A 14,776-nucleotide genomic window follows, 5' to 3' on the forward strand; every position below is an offset into this window, starting at 1 on the left:
TAGAAGGAGGCTGTGGATAGGATTAAGCTCAGCATAGAAAAGGAAAAAAGTGTTACTTCCCCAACCCCCAGCCCACTCTTGAGTTTGTGTCCTGAAGAATATACTCCCACCACATATATGATTTATCCCCTCCCCCTAAGCTGTACAGTATAATAGAAAGTTATACTTCCAGTTAATACTTGTGTTCCCTGTCCTGCACACTCTGTTGAGATCAGATGTTAACAGTCTGCAAGAGTCAATCTCTAGCTGAGCCACTCATCCCACTCACCAACTCATACATGCCTCAGTGGACCTGTTACCACAGGCCCACCAGGGGGCTTGATCAGAGCCCATTTGTTCATCAGGACCAGAACCACTCAAGTTATCACAAGCAAAATAAAAATATATATATAATTCATTGGAAGGATACCAGGGTATCTCATGGACCTCAGGGGCAGAAAGAATGATGCAGATGTTCTCTGAGTGTCTGGGAACTGGAGGGTTCACAATCCATTATGGGTTCTTGGATTTATGTGAGAAAGAATTCAAACATGAGCCAGCATAGAGTTTACAGGGAAAGTGAGTTTATTAATGAAGCAGTGAGACAGAGTGGGCTCTTCCCAGATAGAGCCCACTTAGTGAGATTTGATTCCTTTATTGAGGTTCATTTAATCAAGGAGTAGAGTTTTCAGTAAAGGAGAGGAATATTCAGGATCTTCCCAGGGATGGGATGGAGATTTCTCAGAGGAGTTCCCTCACTCCGATCCTGGTGTTTTGGGGTATGTCGTTTAGCATGCTAATGTATTACAATGAGTGTATTATGAGGCTAGGTGTTATTGGGTGAAATTAGTCGCTGTGTTGGATCCATCTGGTCTCTGCCAGTTTTAAGCCAAAAATCTGGTGTGGGGTGGTCTTACTTCCTTGTTATCAGTTCCTGTAGCTTTTATCAGTTGCAGCTGTTTTGCCACATACCTTATCTCAACAAGACCCAGGCCGTGCACCAGAGCCAGGCCTCTGGAGCCAGAACCAGGAGATCAGGAATAAAGCCTACCTTCCCCATGCCTCGGGGATGTCAGGCTCCCCTCTGCATGTTTCTGTACCTCTGCTTCTCTAGTCTCTCACTGAAGTACATACAGCTTTCTCTTCTGTGTGTGCTTGGTTCCTCTACCCACGAGCAACATGTGGTTTCTCAGAGATGGCCAGAGGCTCTGGAGCTAATTTCTAACTCATGGAGTATTCTTTCATTTAATCTTTTTAAAGTTATTTTTATTTTCCACTAAAAACTTTTTTCAACTTTTAAAATTCTAAACCGAAGAACGAAAAGAATAGTACAATGAACACGTATACCCTTTAGTTAGATTTACCAATTGTTATGACTCTATGATGTCTGCTTTCTCTCTGTGTGTGTATTATAGACACTTTTTTACCTGAACCATTTGAAAATAAATTGTAGCTATCATGAGATGTGATCCCCAATTTCTTCTTCATGTATGTCCTGAAAATTGGGTTGACTCAAATCCCAAATTTGCTCTCACTGGTCAGGTGTCCAATCAGCTGTAGTAAGGGGTCATGAGGCACAGTACCATCTTTGGAGTCCATCCCTCTGTGGGGTTGGGTTGGGAGAAAGTTCTCAGGGAAGGACATGGCTGGGTGGGTACTTAAAATGATTCTCCTGCATCCTGACTACTTTTTTTTTTTTTTTAATCTCTTTTAGATTAAGGTGAGATATATGTAAACAAAACATACCAGGTCGTGGACCTCTGAGGTTATCTAAGAATAGCAGAAACCACAAAACTGAAATCCAAAGGTCTACTGCATTGGACAGTAAATCTTCCCTTTTTCTGCTCTTGACCACTTCCAGGGATGGAATTCTGATCTTGGAAGGTTCAGGAATAAAGGAATCATATGCAGGATTCAGTACCTGTGAAAAAATAAAATAGTTAAATAAATAGCTAGTAGTAATTGAATGCTCACCCCGGGTTGGGCACTATGCTAAGTATTTTGCATACATCATCTAATCTCATCCTCATAAAAAACCCTGTGTGATATGATTATTATTCAAATTTACAGAGGAAAAACAGGAGCAAAGAGTTTAGGTAACTGGCCCAAGCAGTTAACTTGTAGGTTTCTCATGCTTCTGAACCTGGAGTCTTAACCACAGCTACTCTGTATTCAAAGCATAACCCAGCCCTGAATGCTTAAGAAAGCTGTCATTTTCCCCTCCCCCTATAGAGAAAAAAACCTCTGAGCCCATTTTAAAAAACAAAGGATGGAAATGGCCCCGATACTAAAACCGGATGTTCTCTGACAACCCTTATCGCTTTTACTTCAGGAAGCTCCCTAGGGAACAATCTTCACAGAGCAAGTATTCTTGTGCCGTTTAGCACTATCTCTGAACAGTCCCAAATACTTCAAGTTCAACTAAAAGGTCATATGCCTGATAAAGAGGTTATCCTTTCCTTAAGAAGGTGATGGCTGTGAAATGAAACCCTCCTTTCTAATCACAGTCCAGCCTCAGCCAACGGCACGTCAATGGGAGTCTCTGAGGTCCTTAGCCAGATGGCAGATGGTGTGTCCCCCCCACACTAACTGCGCGTTCTGAGGGGCCTTTCACAAGGACACCCTGGGCTAAGCAGTGCCCATGGAGCACACTTCTGATTACCCTCATCCTAGCACAGTCCCAAGATCTTGACTCTTGTGATATATTTAACATGCAGACAGGTTGATAAATACACTATACTCCTACCTCTGAGCCTGCTTGGGGTGCAGGGGTTGAATATTGCCCCCCACTGAGCCGTTCAGGATGTTTCAGCTCACTGTTCAAGTCTGGTTTGAGGATTTGGGGCTTGAATACTTAGAAGCTGTTATCAACATCACAGCCCCTGCTGGCAGCCTCACCAAAGGGAACCCTTGCTCCAGGCCATCCTGGGTTCCTCCTGCCTGGGGCTGTATGTGCCAAGGACACAGAGTTATGTCATAGGAGATCATCACTTTCTTTCCTGGCATTCATCTCATAGAAGAAGAAATAGTCCCAACAAATTGAACTCCTTATGACTCAATCACATAGATAATTTTTTAAGTTTTCTTAAGCCTACTTATGTTTGTTTTTGAGGAAGTAGAATGTGTTCTGAAACTTCTATTTGACCTAAATTTTACTGTTTCAAATTTCTTCAGATGCCCTCTAATACAACCATTCTCACTTTAGTTGCCAAATCCCTTTGTAAAGGGAATATTACTCCTGTGGTTAGCTGGGCTCTTACAGGCTACTAGGAAAAGACATACCCCTGAAAGTGAAAGAAATGCGTTCATTGCAAGTATACACAATGTGAGCCAGGAGGCATCATCTCCGTCTTGACCATAGACTTCCAAGATTGAAGAGCACACCAGGCTTCATGGAGACCTGGAACAATACCTCAACACTTCTCACTCAATCTGAGCTCCAATAACCCACTTTCCCTTTCTCTATCTAGCATTTATTCTTCCCAAAACAGTGGATTAGATCAGTTTGATACCCCCTGCCCCAACATGGAGCTCCCCTTATTGGTCAGACTGTGATTCTTGGTCTCAATCACCTCCAACCATACCTCTTAGTTTTTGACTCAAGGAGAAATTCCTTGTTTTATCATTAATGGCCAGGATAGCAGGGTAAACACATGGCATGTAAGTACCATTTGAAAGAAAGCTGGGGGCATGACAGAGATTTGTGACTTCATGGTGTATCTCCTAATTTATGTTTACTATGTTCTGTTTTAAAATTTCAAGTTTTCCTTAATGCAGGAAATGCCATGGCTACTGGTAAATTGTGGAGATTAAAGAGTTAACATAGCAGGCCTGAGACTATTATCCTTAGAAAGCCCTGATTGCAAGTTTGGTCCATAGCTGGCATCAGGAAACTTGGATTCCAGGAGAGTTCCCACCATTTCCAGAAATGATGAGAGTGGCTCACTGCACCAAAACTATGCAAACAGTATGGCTTATGCCGAACACTTGCTTTCCTTCCAAGAGTCTGAAATCCTGGCATGTCCTAGGCAGAGAGTTACCCACATGACCAGCCCCCAACAAAAACCCCAGACACTGAGTCTCTAATGAGCTTCCCTGGTGGACAACATTTCACATATGTCCCAATTTGTGGCTGGGAGAATTAAGAGCATCCTGTGCGACTGTTGGAAGTTTGCACCTGGTTTCCTCTGGTCTCTGTCCCATGTGCCTTTTCCTTTGCTGATTTTGCTTTGTATCCTCTCACTGTAATAAATCATTGTCATGAGGTCAGCTATGTGCCCAGTTCTGTGAACCCTCCTAGCAGATTGTGGAACCTGGAAGTGGTCTTGGAGAACCCCCAACACAGAGTCAATTGGGTCCATATGAATGAAAATTCATATTGGAGTAACACCACTTCCTCACATTTAAAAAAAGAATCTATAAGTCTCTTTCTTGCAGGAATATTACAACTCCCTCCCTCATACATCCATTATAGCTATTTAAAGCAATAACTTGAAAGAGGCAGCTTTCTTTGGAAGCAGCCATAGCGACTAAAAATTTAATGAGGGCAAAGAGGAAACATCAAGGGGCAGAGCCAGCTGAAGGGGCTTCCAGGAGGCATCTCTGACAGGCTCCCGCTGAATGGTATTCAGCAGGTTAATGGCAGCATTTCTATTTACCGGGAAAAGCCAGTAAAAATGAGCATTTCCTGCTACCTTCGCACATTCTTAATGAGCCAGATTCTTGTACTGCGTGACCTTCATGTGCAGGGCAGCTCCTCTAACCAGCTGCATTTATTCATTTCCATTTTTAAGTTTTGCTGGTGCATTAAAAATAATACCTGCGGGTCTGAAAGAAGGCCTGTCATTGCTCAAAAGTGCCCGATTTACTCCCGGGGAGTAGCCCAGGCCCTGGGAGAATCTCGGTCACTGAGGTTTATGATAAATGTCAGTGATTATGCTGATAACAGAGTGTTCCACCAAAACTAGGCAGGGGAAGGCATTTTCTTCTCAGTGGGAGAAAAAAACATTACCTGCTGTCTGCAAAGCCCAGGGCTGGTGCGTTGGCATCCTGCTTCTTCTCCCAAGGGTGGGAGTCTGGAGAGGAGAGAGAAAAAAGACAAAGGGAGGGTATTAGAGGGAGGGAGATTAAAACCGGAGGTGGGGAGAGGGGAGATGAAATAGCCAAAGAATGAAGAAAGGCTCTCTTCAGCCTTGGCTCTGGCCATGAAAACCTCTATCCCCAGGGGTCTTCTCAGGGGGGGTCTCAACTATTAATAATCTGATGCTGTCAATTAACATCGTGGAGCCACTGATGCCACCCTTCCATCCAGCCTAGACCAGTCCCACTCAGACTGGAACCTATAGGAAGGTGGGTACATCATTTTGACCCAACACACAGCCTTTCCAATCTCCACATAAATTCCGAAGGCAGTTCATTACTCCTACATCTGGATTAGAGGGGGGACTATGCAATGTCCCATGTTCCTGGGACAAGCCTGTGGTTCTTCTGACCATACCCCTATGTGTCCTCATGGTGTCTCAAGGTGAGAAAGAGCCCAGGAATCTGGCCCTCGCAGTGTATATTTGTTGTTTTGGTCTGTCCAGTATCCCATCTTTGGAAAGACCTCCCCCTCATACCCTGTGGTTTGTGAAGCTATCAATCAATGTACTGCCCGGTAGGGATGATATAATCCACACAGAGTCACCCACAGGACTTACCCCTGGGAGACAGGCTTTGTCCGAGGGAGGTGGGGTGGGGGAATGACACAAAGAGGACTCATCAGAACCCTTTCCTGGGTTGGATATATGCACCTTGGGAAAATAAATGCCCTTTTCTTGCTGGAGTTCCAAAGCTGGGAAGATGAAATTTTGGGACTTGCATTAGCCATCTTCTTAGCCACATGGGGAAACTAAAACTGCAGAATCAGCTGAGAGTCTGATGAGAGAGGGAGGTAAGGAGAGAGAGAGAGAGAGAGAGAGAGAGAGAGAATTTATAGCATTGAGTCCTATATTAGTTTTCTGGGGCTGCCATAAAAATTATCACAATTTTGGTGGCTTACAACAACATAAATTTCTTCTCTCCCAAACCTGAAGGCCAGAAGACTGAAACCCAGCTGTCAGCAGGGCAGCGCTGCCTCTGGAAGCTGGGTGGGAGTGGGGGGGGGAGGGCCTGTTCCCCACCTCTTCCAGCTCCGGTGGCTGCCAGTACTTGCTGGTGCCCCTTGGCTTGTGGTGGCACCACCGCATTCTCTGCCGCCACCTCCATGTTGCCTTATCTGCGTGTGTTTCTTCTCCTCCTCTGTCTCTGCCTCTCTCTTATGAGGGGGCATGTGATCGCGTTTAGGGCTCACCAGGAGAATCCAGGATAAGACCCTCCTCTCAAGGTCTTTAGCTGACTCGCATCTTTGCCATATGAGACAATATTCACCTTTTTGCATATTAGGTAACATTGGCAGGTTCCAGAGACTAGGGCATGGGTAAACTTTGGCAAGGATGGACAGAGCTTTTTTCTTTTTTTTTTTTTTGCCTATTATAGTCCCATTCAAATTCCTGAGACATTAGTTCTAACAGCTCCTCTTCCTTCAACCCCATGTGCACTCACCAGCCAATATGTTCCCTCTTGTCTTAGGCTAGTAAGAGTCAAGTTCAATCACTTGTATTAAAGGTGCCTTTAAATAATACACATCCCTATGTCTGCAGCAGGCTGGGAAATAGAGGAGGCAGCTGGTGCAGTGGACAGAACATCTGCTCTTCTGCAAGTGTTGGAGAAAATAATTTCCTTTTCCCAGCTTTGATGTTTCATAGCTCTTACAAATATTAGGCTTAAAGAACCGTTGCATTTATTTATGCTAACTATTTTATTGTTTTAAGCACTATGAAATTACATTGATGGCCTGATGATCAGTTGGAACTGTTTTCAATTGCAACCAAAAAAAACCAACCTAAGAGGCTTGAGCAAAAACAAGCAGGCACAGGCGACAAAGCAAAAAAGTCTGGGGCTAATCAGATTCAGCTCAGTTTGAGGCTCTGATGATATTATGGGGCCCCACCTCTTGGCTCTGTAGAGTTGGCAGTATCTCAGGCCCTAGGAGGTGCTCCCTGCAGCTTCAAACTCACATTATCTTATACCCGGGCCAGTGGAAGAAAAGGTCAGTTTCCCTAATGGGTAGAACAAAAATCTTGGAATTGGATCTCATTAGCCCTATTGGCCTGACTTCTATGAGATGGCTACTCCTGAAATGTGACATACTTCCACCAATAACAATAGGTTAATATATTATGTACATTATAAAACATATACAAAAGGAGTGAAAGATAAAATAAATAACATTTTAAAACTTTATTTTATTTGTTAACAATCAAAAAAACATGTGCTCTCACTGGAAAAATAGTAAATTTAAGTAAAGTGATGTTTTTATTTCACTTAGAAAATATTTGCTTAACATTTTGTGAGAGGGAGAGCTGAAGGTCTGATTCTTAGTCCAGTTTACTTTGATATTTGGTTTTATGACTGTCAGAAGTGAAAAAGATAACTCACTGTTATAGACTGAATTATGTTGCCCCAAATTCATGTTGAAGCCCTAACCCCCAATGTGGATATATTTGGAAACAGAGCAGAAGGATAGAATCTTAATTTGATTGGACTTGTGTCCCTATAAGAAGAGAAAGAGATACCAGGGATGCAGACACACAGAGAAAAGGTTGTGTGAAGACACAGAGAGGAGGTGGTCATCTGCAAGCCAAGGAGAGAGACCTCACCAGAAACCAACCCTGCCAGCACTTTGATCTTGGACTTCCAGCTTCCAAAACTGTGAGAAAATATATTGCTGATGTGTAAGCCACCCAATCTGTTATTGGAATTCCTAGCAGACTAATAAACTACAAACATAAGCAGATCTAGTTGGAAGATGTGCATCATTGATTCACTCACAAAATTACAGCACTCATTTTTCAGTCCTATGAGCCACTCATGCAAAAATGTTGGTCAAAATTTGGCTAGTAAATTTTCCTCTGCTTTAGAAATTATTCTTCAAATTAATTGAAAGTTGTTGCATTTTTATATTTTTCACTAATAAGTAAATAAACCACTGAAACTATGGATTGGAAGATTTTTAAACAAGTTAGAAAATTTTGTTGATGTTTTAAAAACTTGTATATATGAGAGTTTTATGGGTGCCACACCTTCATTGTTTTGGACAACAAAATCACCTAATGATGAACATTTCCAAATATCCAATTTCAAAATATTTTCTCCATAGTATATGTTTTTAAAAATATATGTTTTTATTTATTTTAGAGACAGAGGAAGGGAGAGGGGGAGAAAGAAAACTACCAGTGTGATGTGATGATCACATTGATCGGTTGCCTCCCACAAGTACCCCAACCAGTGACTGAACCCACACCTGCGTATGTGCCCTGACTGGGAATAGAACTGGAAACCTTTTGGTGCACCAAACGACATTCAAGCAACTGAGCCACACCAACCAGCACCATACAGCACATTTTTTAAAAAGCAATTACTTTCTCATTCATTATTAGCATCACAAATTTTCCTTGAAGTGGCAGATTGTGTGTGGATTTTTTTTTTTAACTGATAGGTAGAATTCTACTTGTTATCGCATAAAAAGACAACAAATTTGGAACAGCTGTCTTTATGTCAAATAAATACTTGTGTTTTCAAGTTTGACAGCAATGGCCTCTGTCCTAAGATCATCTGTGAGCTTCAATGTGGTATAAAATATTTACAGTCACTTCCCATATCATTGTTAAGTATTACAAATATTCTGCTATATGCTAACTTATAAAATTAACCACATCAGTGACTTTCTGTAACATACTGTGCAGCTCCGGCCTGTGTCTTTGCTGCAGTAGCTCATCTATGAATGGTGCAGCCAAGGATTCCACACGTAAGGGTGGCTGTGGGACCTTTCCCTGAATCCTTCTTCTGCTCCATTCAGAGAAACCATTCCTCTGTGGCTTCACTTACACAATTCTTCCAGAAAATACTTTTTAAAGAAGTAATTTATTATTAAGAATATATCTTTTCCAATATAGCTTTCCTTAGATGCTCACAAACAAAATACTTCTTTATGTCATTATTGAAACAGAATCCAGGCAATATAATAGGCTGAGAAACATTTGAAACACCTATATTTTCATTCCCTATATAAGCCAATCAACATAGTGTAATTTGCTTTAATACTTGTTTTTCCTGATAATTTTCAGATGTATATATTGATTTTTTTTGCCAGTTTCAATGGTGTATGCTGACCAAAGAATGCATTTTAGCCTGTCATCATATTGTTTTCCAGGCGCTGCTTCTACTATTCCTGATTAGAGCAGGAAGACAGTTGTTTCCCCTAGAGGTATATTTTTTGCCATTAAGTAAGAAATCTAAAAGAAAGTCTCTAAACAATCTAAATTGAGTGGAGTTTTCTAAAGCACTGAATTGAATATTGCACATCTTCAAGCATCACCAAAATGAAAAAAAAAAAAAAGAAAGAAAAAGTAGGCATTTGTCTTTATGTTCTGCCTACCTGGTTTCTAAAATTCCTGCTGATCTTGAGCATTTTTAACTGATACCCCAAAGCATGCTTGATATGAAGATATCATTAATAATAATGAGTATGAATCCATATTTCAAATAGCTTTTTGTTACCTTTGAATTTGTTGACTGCCTTATTGTCAGACCTGATCGAGTCACTGTTTTTACCTTGCGAGCGTGACAGAGCGAGCTCTTCACAGAAGCAGGAAACATGGCAGCTCTTTCCTTTTCTGATTAATAGAGAAAAATCTTTATTTTCATTTCTTGGTTTCGTAGCCAAAATGTTTTTTACCTCGTTTAGCTAATGCTCGATAGCATTATAATAACCTATTTGAGCGGGCACGCCTCGTACAGGGCCGCGCGTTAAAGGGAGCCGGTCCCTCCGCGTGGGGAACGCCCACGCTCCTCATGGCCCGCGATGGGGTGTAACCCATGACTGACATATGGGCCAGATATGGGCACCGCAGTCTATCTGTGCATTTGCAAAGTCGATGTCTATTGTTAGGTTGGAAATAAGTAAAACTATGTATCATGTTTCCCACGCCCTCTGGCGCCCGCGCCCCCGCGGAGAGCGCTGGCTTCGCTGCGGCCGCGTCACCGCCGCAGGGGGCAGCGGCTAGTCCCGGGGTCCCTCCCCGGCTTTCCCTGCCCATCGCCAGCCTGACTTTCTTTGAGCTAGTCCTCAACTCCCATCCCGCCTCCCACTCCCGCTCCACCTTCCCTCTTCCTCCAGTGACCGGCATGGGGATTTGAGGATATCGAGAAACTCAATTAAGGCTTTAAAAAAAAAAGCGAATTCTAGGGCTTTTGTAGCAGCTCCAGAGAGGGGCTCGCTCCCTCGCCAAGACGGTGCAGCCCAAGCGCGTGATGGGGCCATCACCGCGGCCAGTGTACCACCCTGAGGGCACAGACCCTAATTCCCAGGAGCCACCATGTGGAACCCAGAAGTGAAATAAGGTTGCTGAAGGTAAAGGCAAGAGATGGCATGACATTGGATCTTTGGTGACTATTTGAGATCCTGGATGAAGTCTTTCCTGAAGCCAGGTGTACCCATGGATCTTTTGGGGGTACTGGGCCAATAAATTCCATGTAACTGCAGAAGCCATTTATTTAAGTTAGCTTCTCTGCCACCTGCAACCAAAAAAGTCCTCACTGATATAACTGTCAACTCCTTCACGTAATTCATTTTGTTGTTATTGTTGTTTGTCTCGTTTTTCATTTATCATACAGTTAAGTTAACCACACTCTATAGCACAGACTTATCAGCAGCTCCAAGGTCCTACTGAATTATTTCCTAACTAGCACACATTAATTATCAGCTTATGTACCAGGCACTGTTCTAAGTAACTTACATATATTAACCCATTTAACCTGCCCAATAATGCTATGAAATCAGTACTATTGTTGTCCCCATTTTGGAAATGAGGAAACTGAGACACAAAGACTTTAAGTAACTTGCCCAAGGTTACACAGTAAGTAGTAAAGCCAAGACTTACTACAAAGGCATATTTGAACCAAGGCTTCTGGACACTAAATTAATGCTCTAAATCACTACAGTATACCAAGAAAACTGCACTGCTTACATACTAATGTTTAGCATTGTCCAATTGTCTAATATTCGCCACTGTGATGAGTGTAAAGTAATATTTATCACTTATTGTGCAATCTTGGACAAATTACTAAAAATCTCTGTGTCTCAGTTTCCTCATCTATAAACTAGAAATAATAAAATAATACTGCTTTCACAGGGTTGTTGTGTGGTTTAAATAATACCAGTGACTTTGAGCATCTTTTCTCTACTTGCTAGATATTTGGGATGGCTTTTTTGGAAACTGCCTATTCATATCTTTTGCCCATTTTTCTGTTGGGTTTTCTGTCTTTTTCTTATTGATTTGTAAAGGTCACATATATTTATATCCCCAGTTATGAGTTCCTTGTTAGTTTCAGATACTGACTCTCTCCTTCTAATCCATCTTTTTTTTCTATGGTGCCCTTGATTAAGCATGAGTCTTTCATTTTGATGTGGTCAAATCCATCAATTGTGCCCCAAATGAAGAGAGAATAAAGATATGAAGAACGCTGTTTATGCCCTAAGCAACTTAAAATCTATCTAGACTATCAACAACTATGTGAACAGTGTTAAAGGTTGTACTATAATGGTATGCAATGAATGCCAAGTTGTAAGGCTGTATAAGTATCCACATTTTTCTGAGGTTCAGTTTCCTTTTTTGGAAAATGGAAACAATAAAAAAAAAAAAGCCTTTTAGTTTGTTATGATAATTACATAAATAAGACATGTTGAATGGTTACATAGTACTTGGCACATGGTACCAACTGTAACTCATTTGCGAAGCAGATCAATGAAATAGTAATGGCTACTATGTATGGAGGTCTACTACCTACTTTCTAAAATATACTTTCTATAACATACCATACTTAAGCTTCACAGTCCACTGCAAGGCATTATCTCTGCTAATTGTCAGATGCAGAGACCCTGTTTCAGAGAGTTTAAATAGTTTGATGAAAGTCAACAACTAGTTAAGTAAATGGTAGTGACACAATTAAAAGCCACATTTGTTTAACCTCAAACCTCATGTGCTTTCTACTACACCAAGTTATTGTCAGAAAAGGTGCTAGAGGAGCAATAATACATTACTTGAGTTAAAAAAAAAAAAAAGACGGAAATTTGAATAGACAAGAGGAAGAGAGAAAGGATCATGCCAGATCTTGAGGGGGTACAGTGCATGTGTAAGGGATGAAAAGTATTGTAAGTTATTAGAGGGCAGAAGCAAAACCTGTGCATCACATTTCACTTCAGTCCTGGCAAAGAGAATGGGACAGAGTAGCTGGTGGGGGACAACTATTCTCATTTCTCATATTTCCATATCAAGGAAGCAGGAGTTATCTCACTGGTGAGTTGGAAAGCATGTGTCACCCCTATCTCTCAGGCTTGGGAAGCAGGCCTGCCCTAGGAAGCATATGTTTTCTACTTTTCCAGAAACTGTAAAGCTGCAGTTTTACACAAGCAGATTTTCACAGGAAGGGTCCTTCTGCACCTCCAACCCTCTCTCTGCCATGAGGGTCAGCTTCAGCTCCCCAATTTTACACATGCAGATTTTCCAACTCTGCATGTGACAGTCAGGTACTAAGGGAGCCATGTCTTATTTATTTAATTCTGGGGTGAAGTCCGAGCAGGTCCATTGTCCCTGCAAATCTAAAGCCATTGCCACCATTCCAGCTTTTACCAGGGACAAAGCTGGCATTTTGTTCTCCAACAGTCAGACTCCGGTGGCTATTTCAATGGCTTGTGAACATGCATGGGGAATATGGGTGTTATTTGAAGCCCCTAAAACCACAGCATTAGACACTTCAACAAACCATGGTATAGCGTGAAAGTGACAGGTTAGAGGACAATGAGAAGACTGGCCTGATCTGAGCACAGGGAGTATGTTAAGTAGCTGAAGTTAGGTTAGAGAGATGGGTGGCCCCAGTAATGGAAGACTTACAGGGAAGGTAGAGAGTTAGGATTTGATGTGAAAGAGTGCTAGAAGTTTCTGAGCAGGGGAAGCATATGAGAAAAACGGTGTTTAATCAGGTAGTAAGAGTATGGCAATGAGTTGCTGTGGAGACAAAGGGAAGAGAGCCTGGAACTGGACCGCAACCAAGAGGTGGTTTCCAGAATTCCCAGAGTGAGGGCAGGCGAAGGTCTGGCCTAGGAAAGGGGAAATGTGAGTGACAGTGAAGGGATGCATAAGAGATGTAAAAGGGCAAACTGCTAGGATATGGTGACAACCCGGGCTGGGAAGTGGAGAACTGTTTTGGTGGCACTGCTCTGAAAGAGTCAGATGAGCAGGCCTCGAGCGGACAGGGCGTGCGGCTCAGCCTTGGGCATGTCAAATCTAAGGTGCCAAGTGGATTTGTTCTCAGCACCTGGGACACCAGAAGCAAGGTAGGAAAGAGGCCACAGCTGGGAGTTCGGGGAGTCAATACAAAGAGGCAGCGCACATTTGAAGGCCGCTGGGAAGACGCTGATGGAGATGGAGCTGGAAAGCATGAACATGGGAGGTACCTGGGACGACGGGAATAGGAGCAGAGATACAGGTGATGGGTGGGCGGAAGAGACGGGGGCACAGCTCCTGGACCCGAGGAAAGGACAGACCGGGCGAGGCTGCTAGCAAACGCTGGAGTCAGGAACTTTCCGGCCGAGCAGGGCTGCCGCCACCTTTCCCCCGGGAAATCCACAGTTGAACCCAAAGCAGCCTTCCCCACTCTGGGCCCTGCGCCCACTTCCTCGAGCCCTGGCTGCAGGGACCCCAGGGCTGTGGGTGTCCCTGGACACCTCCGGCTCTCTGTCACCCGCGGAGGGCGGCTGGAGCCTGCAGAGCGCCTTTTCCTTCAGGTTCCCACCCCGCACCGGGCCGGGCCCCCCAGCAGCACCGCCCACCTGGGCACCGCCGCAGCCCGAGCCCGCTGCCCGCCCGAGCTGCCGCAAGCCAGGGCCCCTCCCGGGGTGAGGTTTCGCCCCCCCCCCTCCATTTTTGTTGCAGTGTCCCCCGGGACACCCCCTCTCTGCCTCTGTCTCCACGTCCTGGGGGCCGGGCAGGGAGCGGGGTTCGGGCGGCGCCAGGACGCACGCGGGCTCCCGGGAGCCGGGGCGGGGAGGAGGGAGCGCAGCCGGGAGCCGCGGGGGCCGCCGCTGCAGAAGGGGAGGAGAATGGGGAGGAGCTGGGGGGCAGGCGGCCGGGGAAGGAGGGGTCTTAAGGGGCGGCGAGCCCAGGTCGGATTTCCTTCGAGGCCGGCGGTCGGCGAAGCTGCCACCTTAGAGCTCGCTGCAGCCGCCCTGCCCCGCGCCCTCCGGAGACCGGGACGGGACCATGGTGAGCGCCCGGCGCGCGGCGCGGAGCCGAGCTCGGTGGCCGGGCCCCGCGGGCGGCCGAGGGTGGCTGGGCGGAGGGGGCGCGCCCCCGCGACCCGGGGAAGTTTCCGGGGTCGGCGCGGGGCCCGGCGCCTTCAGTCTCGCTCTGGTCTCTTCCGCAGATGTGGACTCGCTGGCTCGCGCTCGCGCTGGTGGCGGTCGCCTGGGTGCGCGCCGAGGTAGGTGCGGGCTGGGGGGGTCCCAAGTGGGGCGCGGGGCGCGCGCGCGGGCGGGGGAGGGGGCGCCGCGGGGATGCTCTCGGCGGGCGGACGGGGAGCTGCCCCGAGGGGCGGGGGCGCCCGGAGCGGGAGGGCCGCTCCCGAAACTTAAACCTCAAAATCGGGAGAAGTTTGGGCC

The 14,776-nt window shown here is 44.9% G+C and overlaps 1 protein-coding gene and 1 long non-coding RNA gene across 2 annotated transcripts in view; one reads left to right on the forward strand and one right to left on the reverse strand.

Annotated features, from left to right (window-relative positions):
• Positions 1-619: 619 nt before the first annotated feature.
• Positions 620-13,897, reverse strand: LOC308557641. Its single transcript, XR_013998868.1, has 6 exons — positions 13,574-13,897; positions 9,619-9,734; positions 5,679-5,895; positions 4,991-5,054; positions 1,726-1,900; positions 620-1,582 (listed from the first exon to the last, which is right to left on the reverse strand). It is a non-coding gene; the product is annotated as an uncharacterized lncRNA (long non-coding RNA).
• A 334-nt stretch (positions 13,898-14,231) lies between these two features.
• The window catches only part of FSTL1 (follistatin like 1), a 50,602-nt gene continuing 50,057 nt past the window's right edge, over positions 14,232-14,776 (forward strand). Inside the window, exons 1-2 of the mRNA XM_081138988.1 lie at positions 14,232-14,381; positions 14,542-14,598. Of these exons, the coding sequence (XP_080995114.1) occupies positions 14,379-14,381; positions 14,542-14,598 (60 nt within the window). The 5' untranslated portion in view covers positions 14,232-14,378. The remainder of the gene's footprint in view (positions 14,382-14,541; positions 14,599-14,776) is intronic.

The sequence above is a fragment of the Miniopterus schreibersii genome (assembly GCF_964146895.1).
Source record: "Miniopterus schreibersii genome assembly, chromosome: 5".
NCBI lineage: Eukaryota > Metazoa > Chordata > Mammalia > Chiroptera > Miniopteridae > Miniopterus > Miniopterus schreibersii.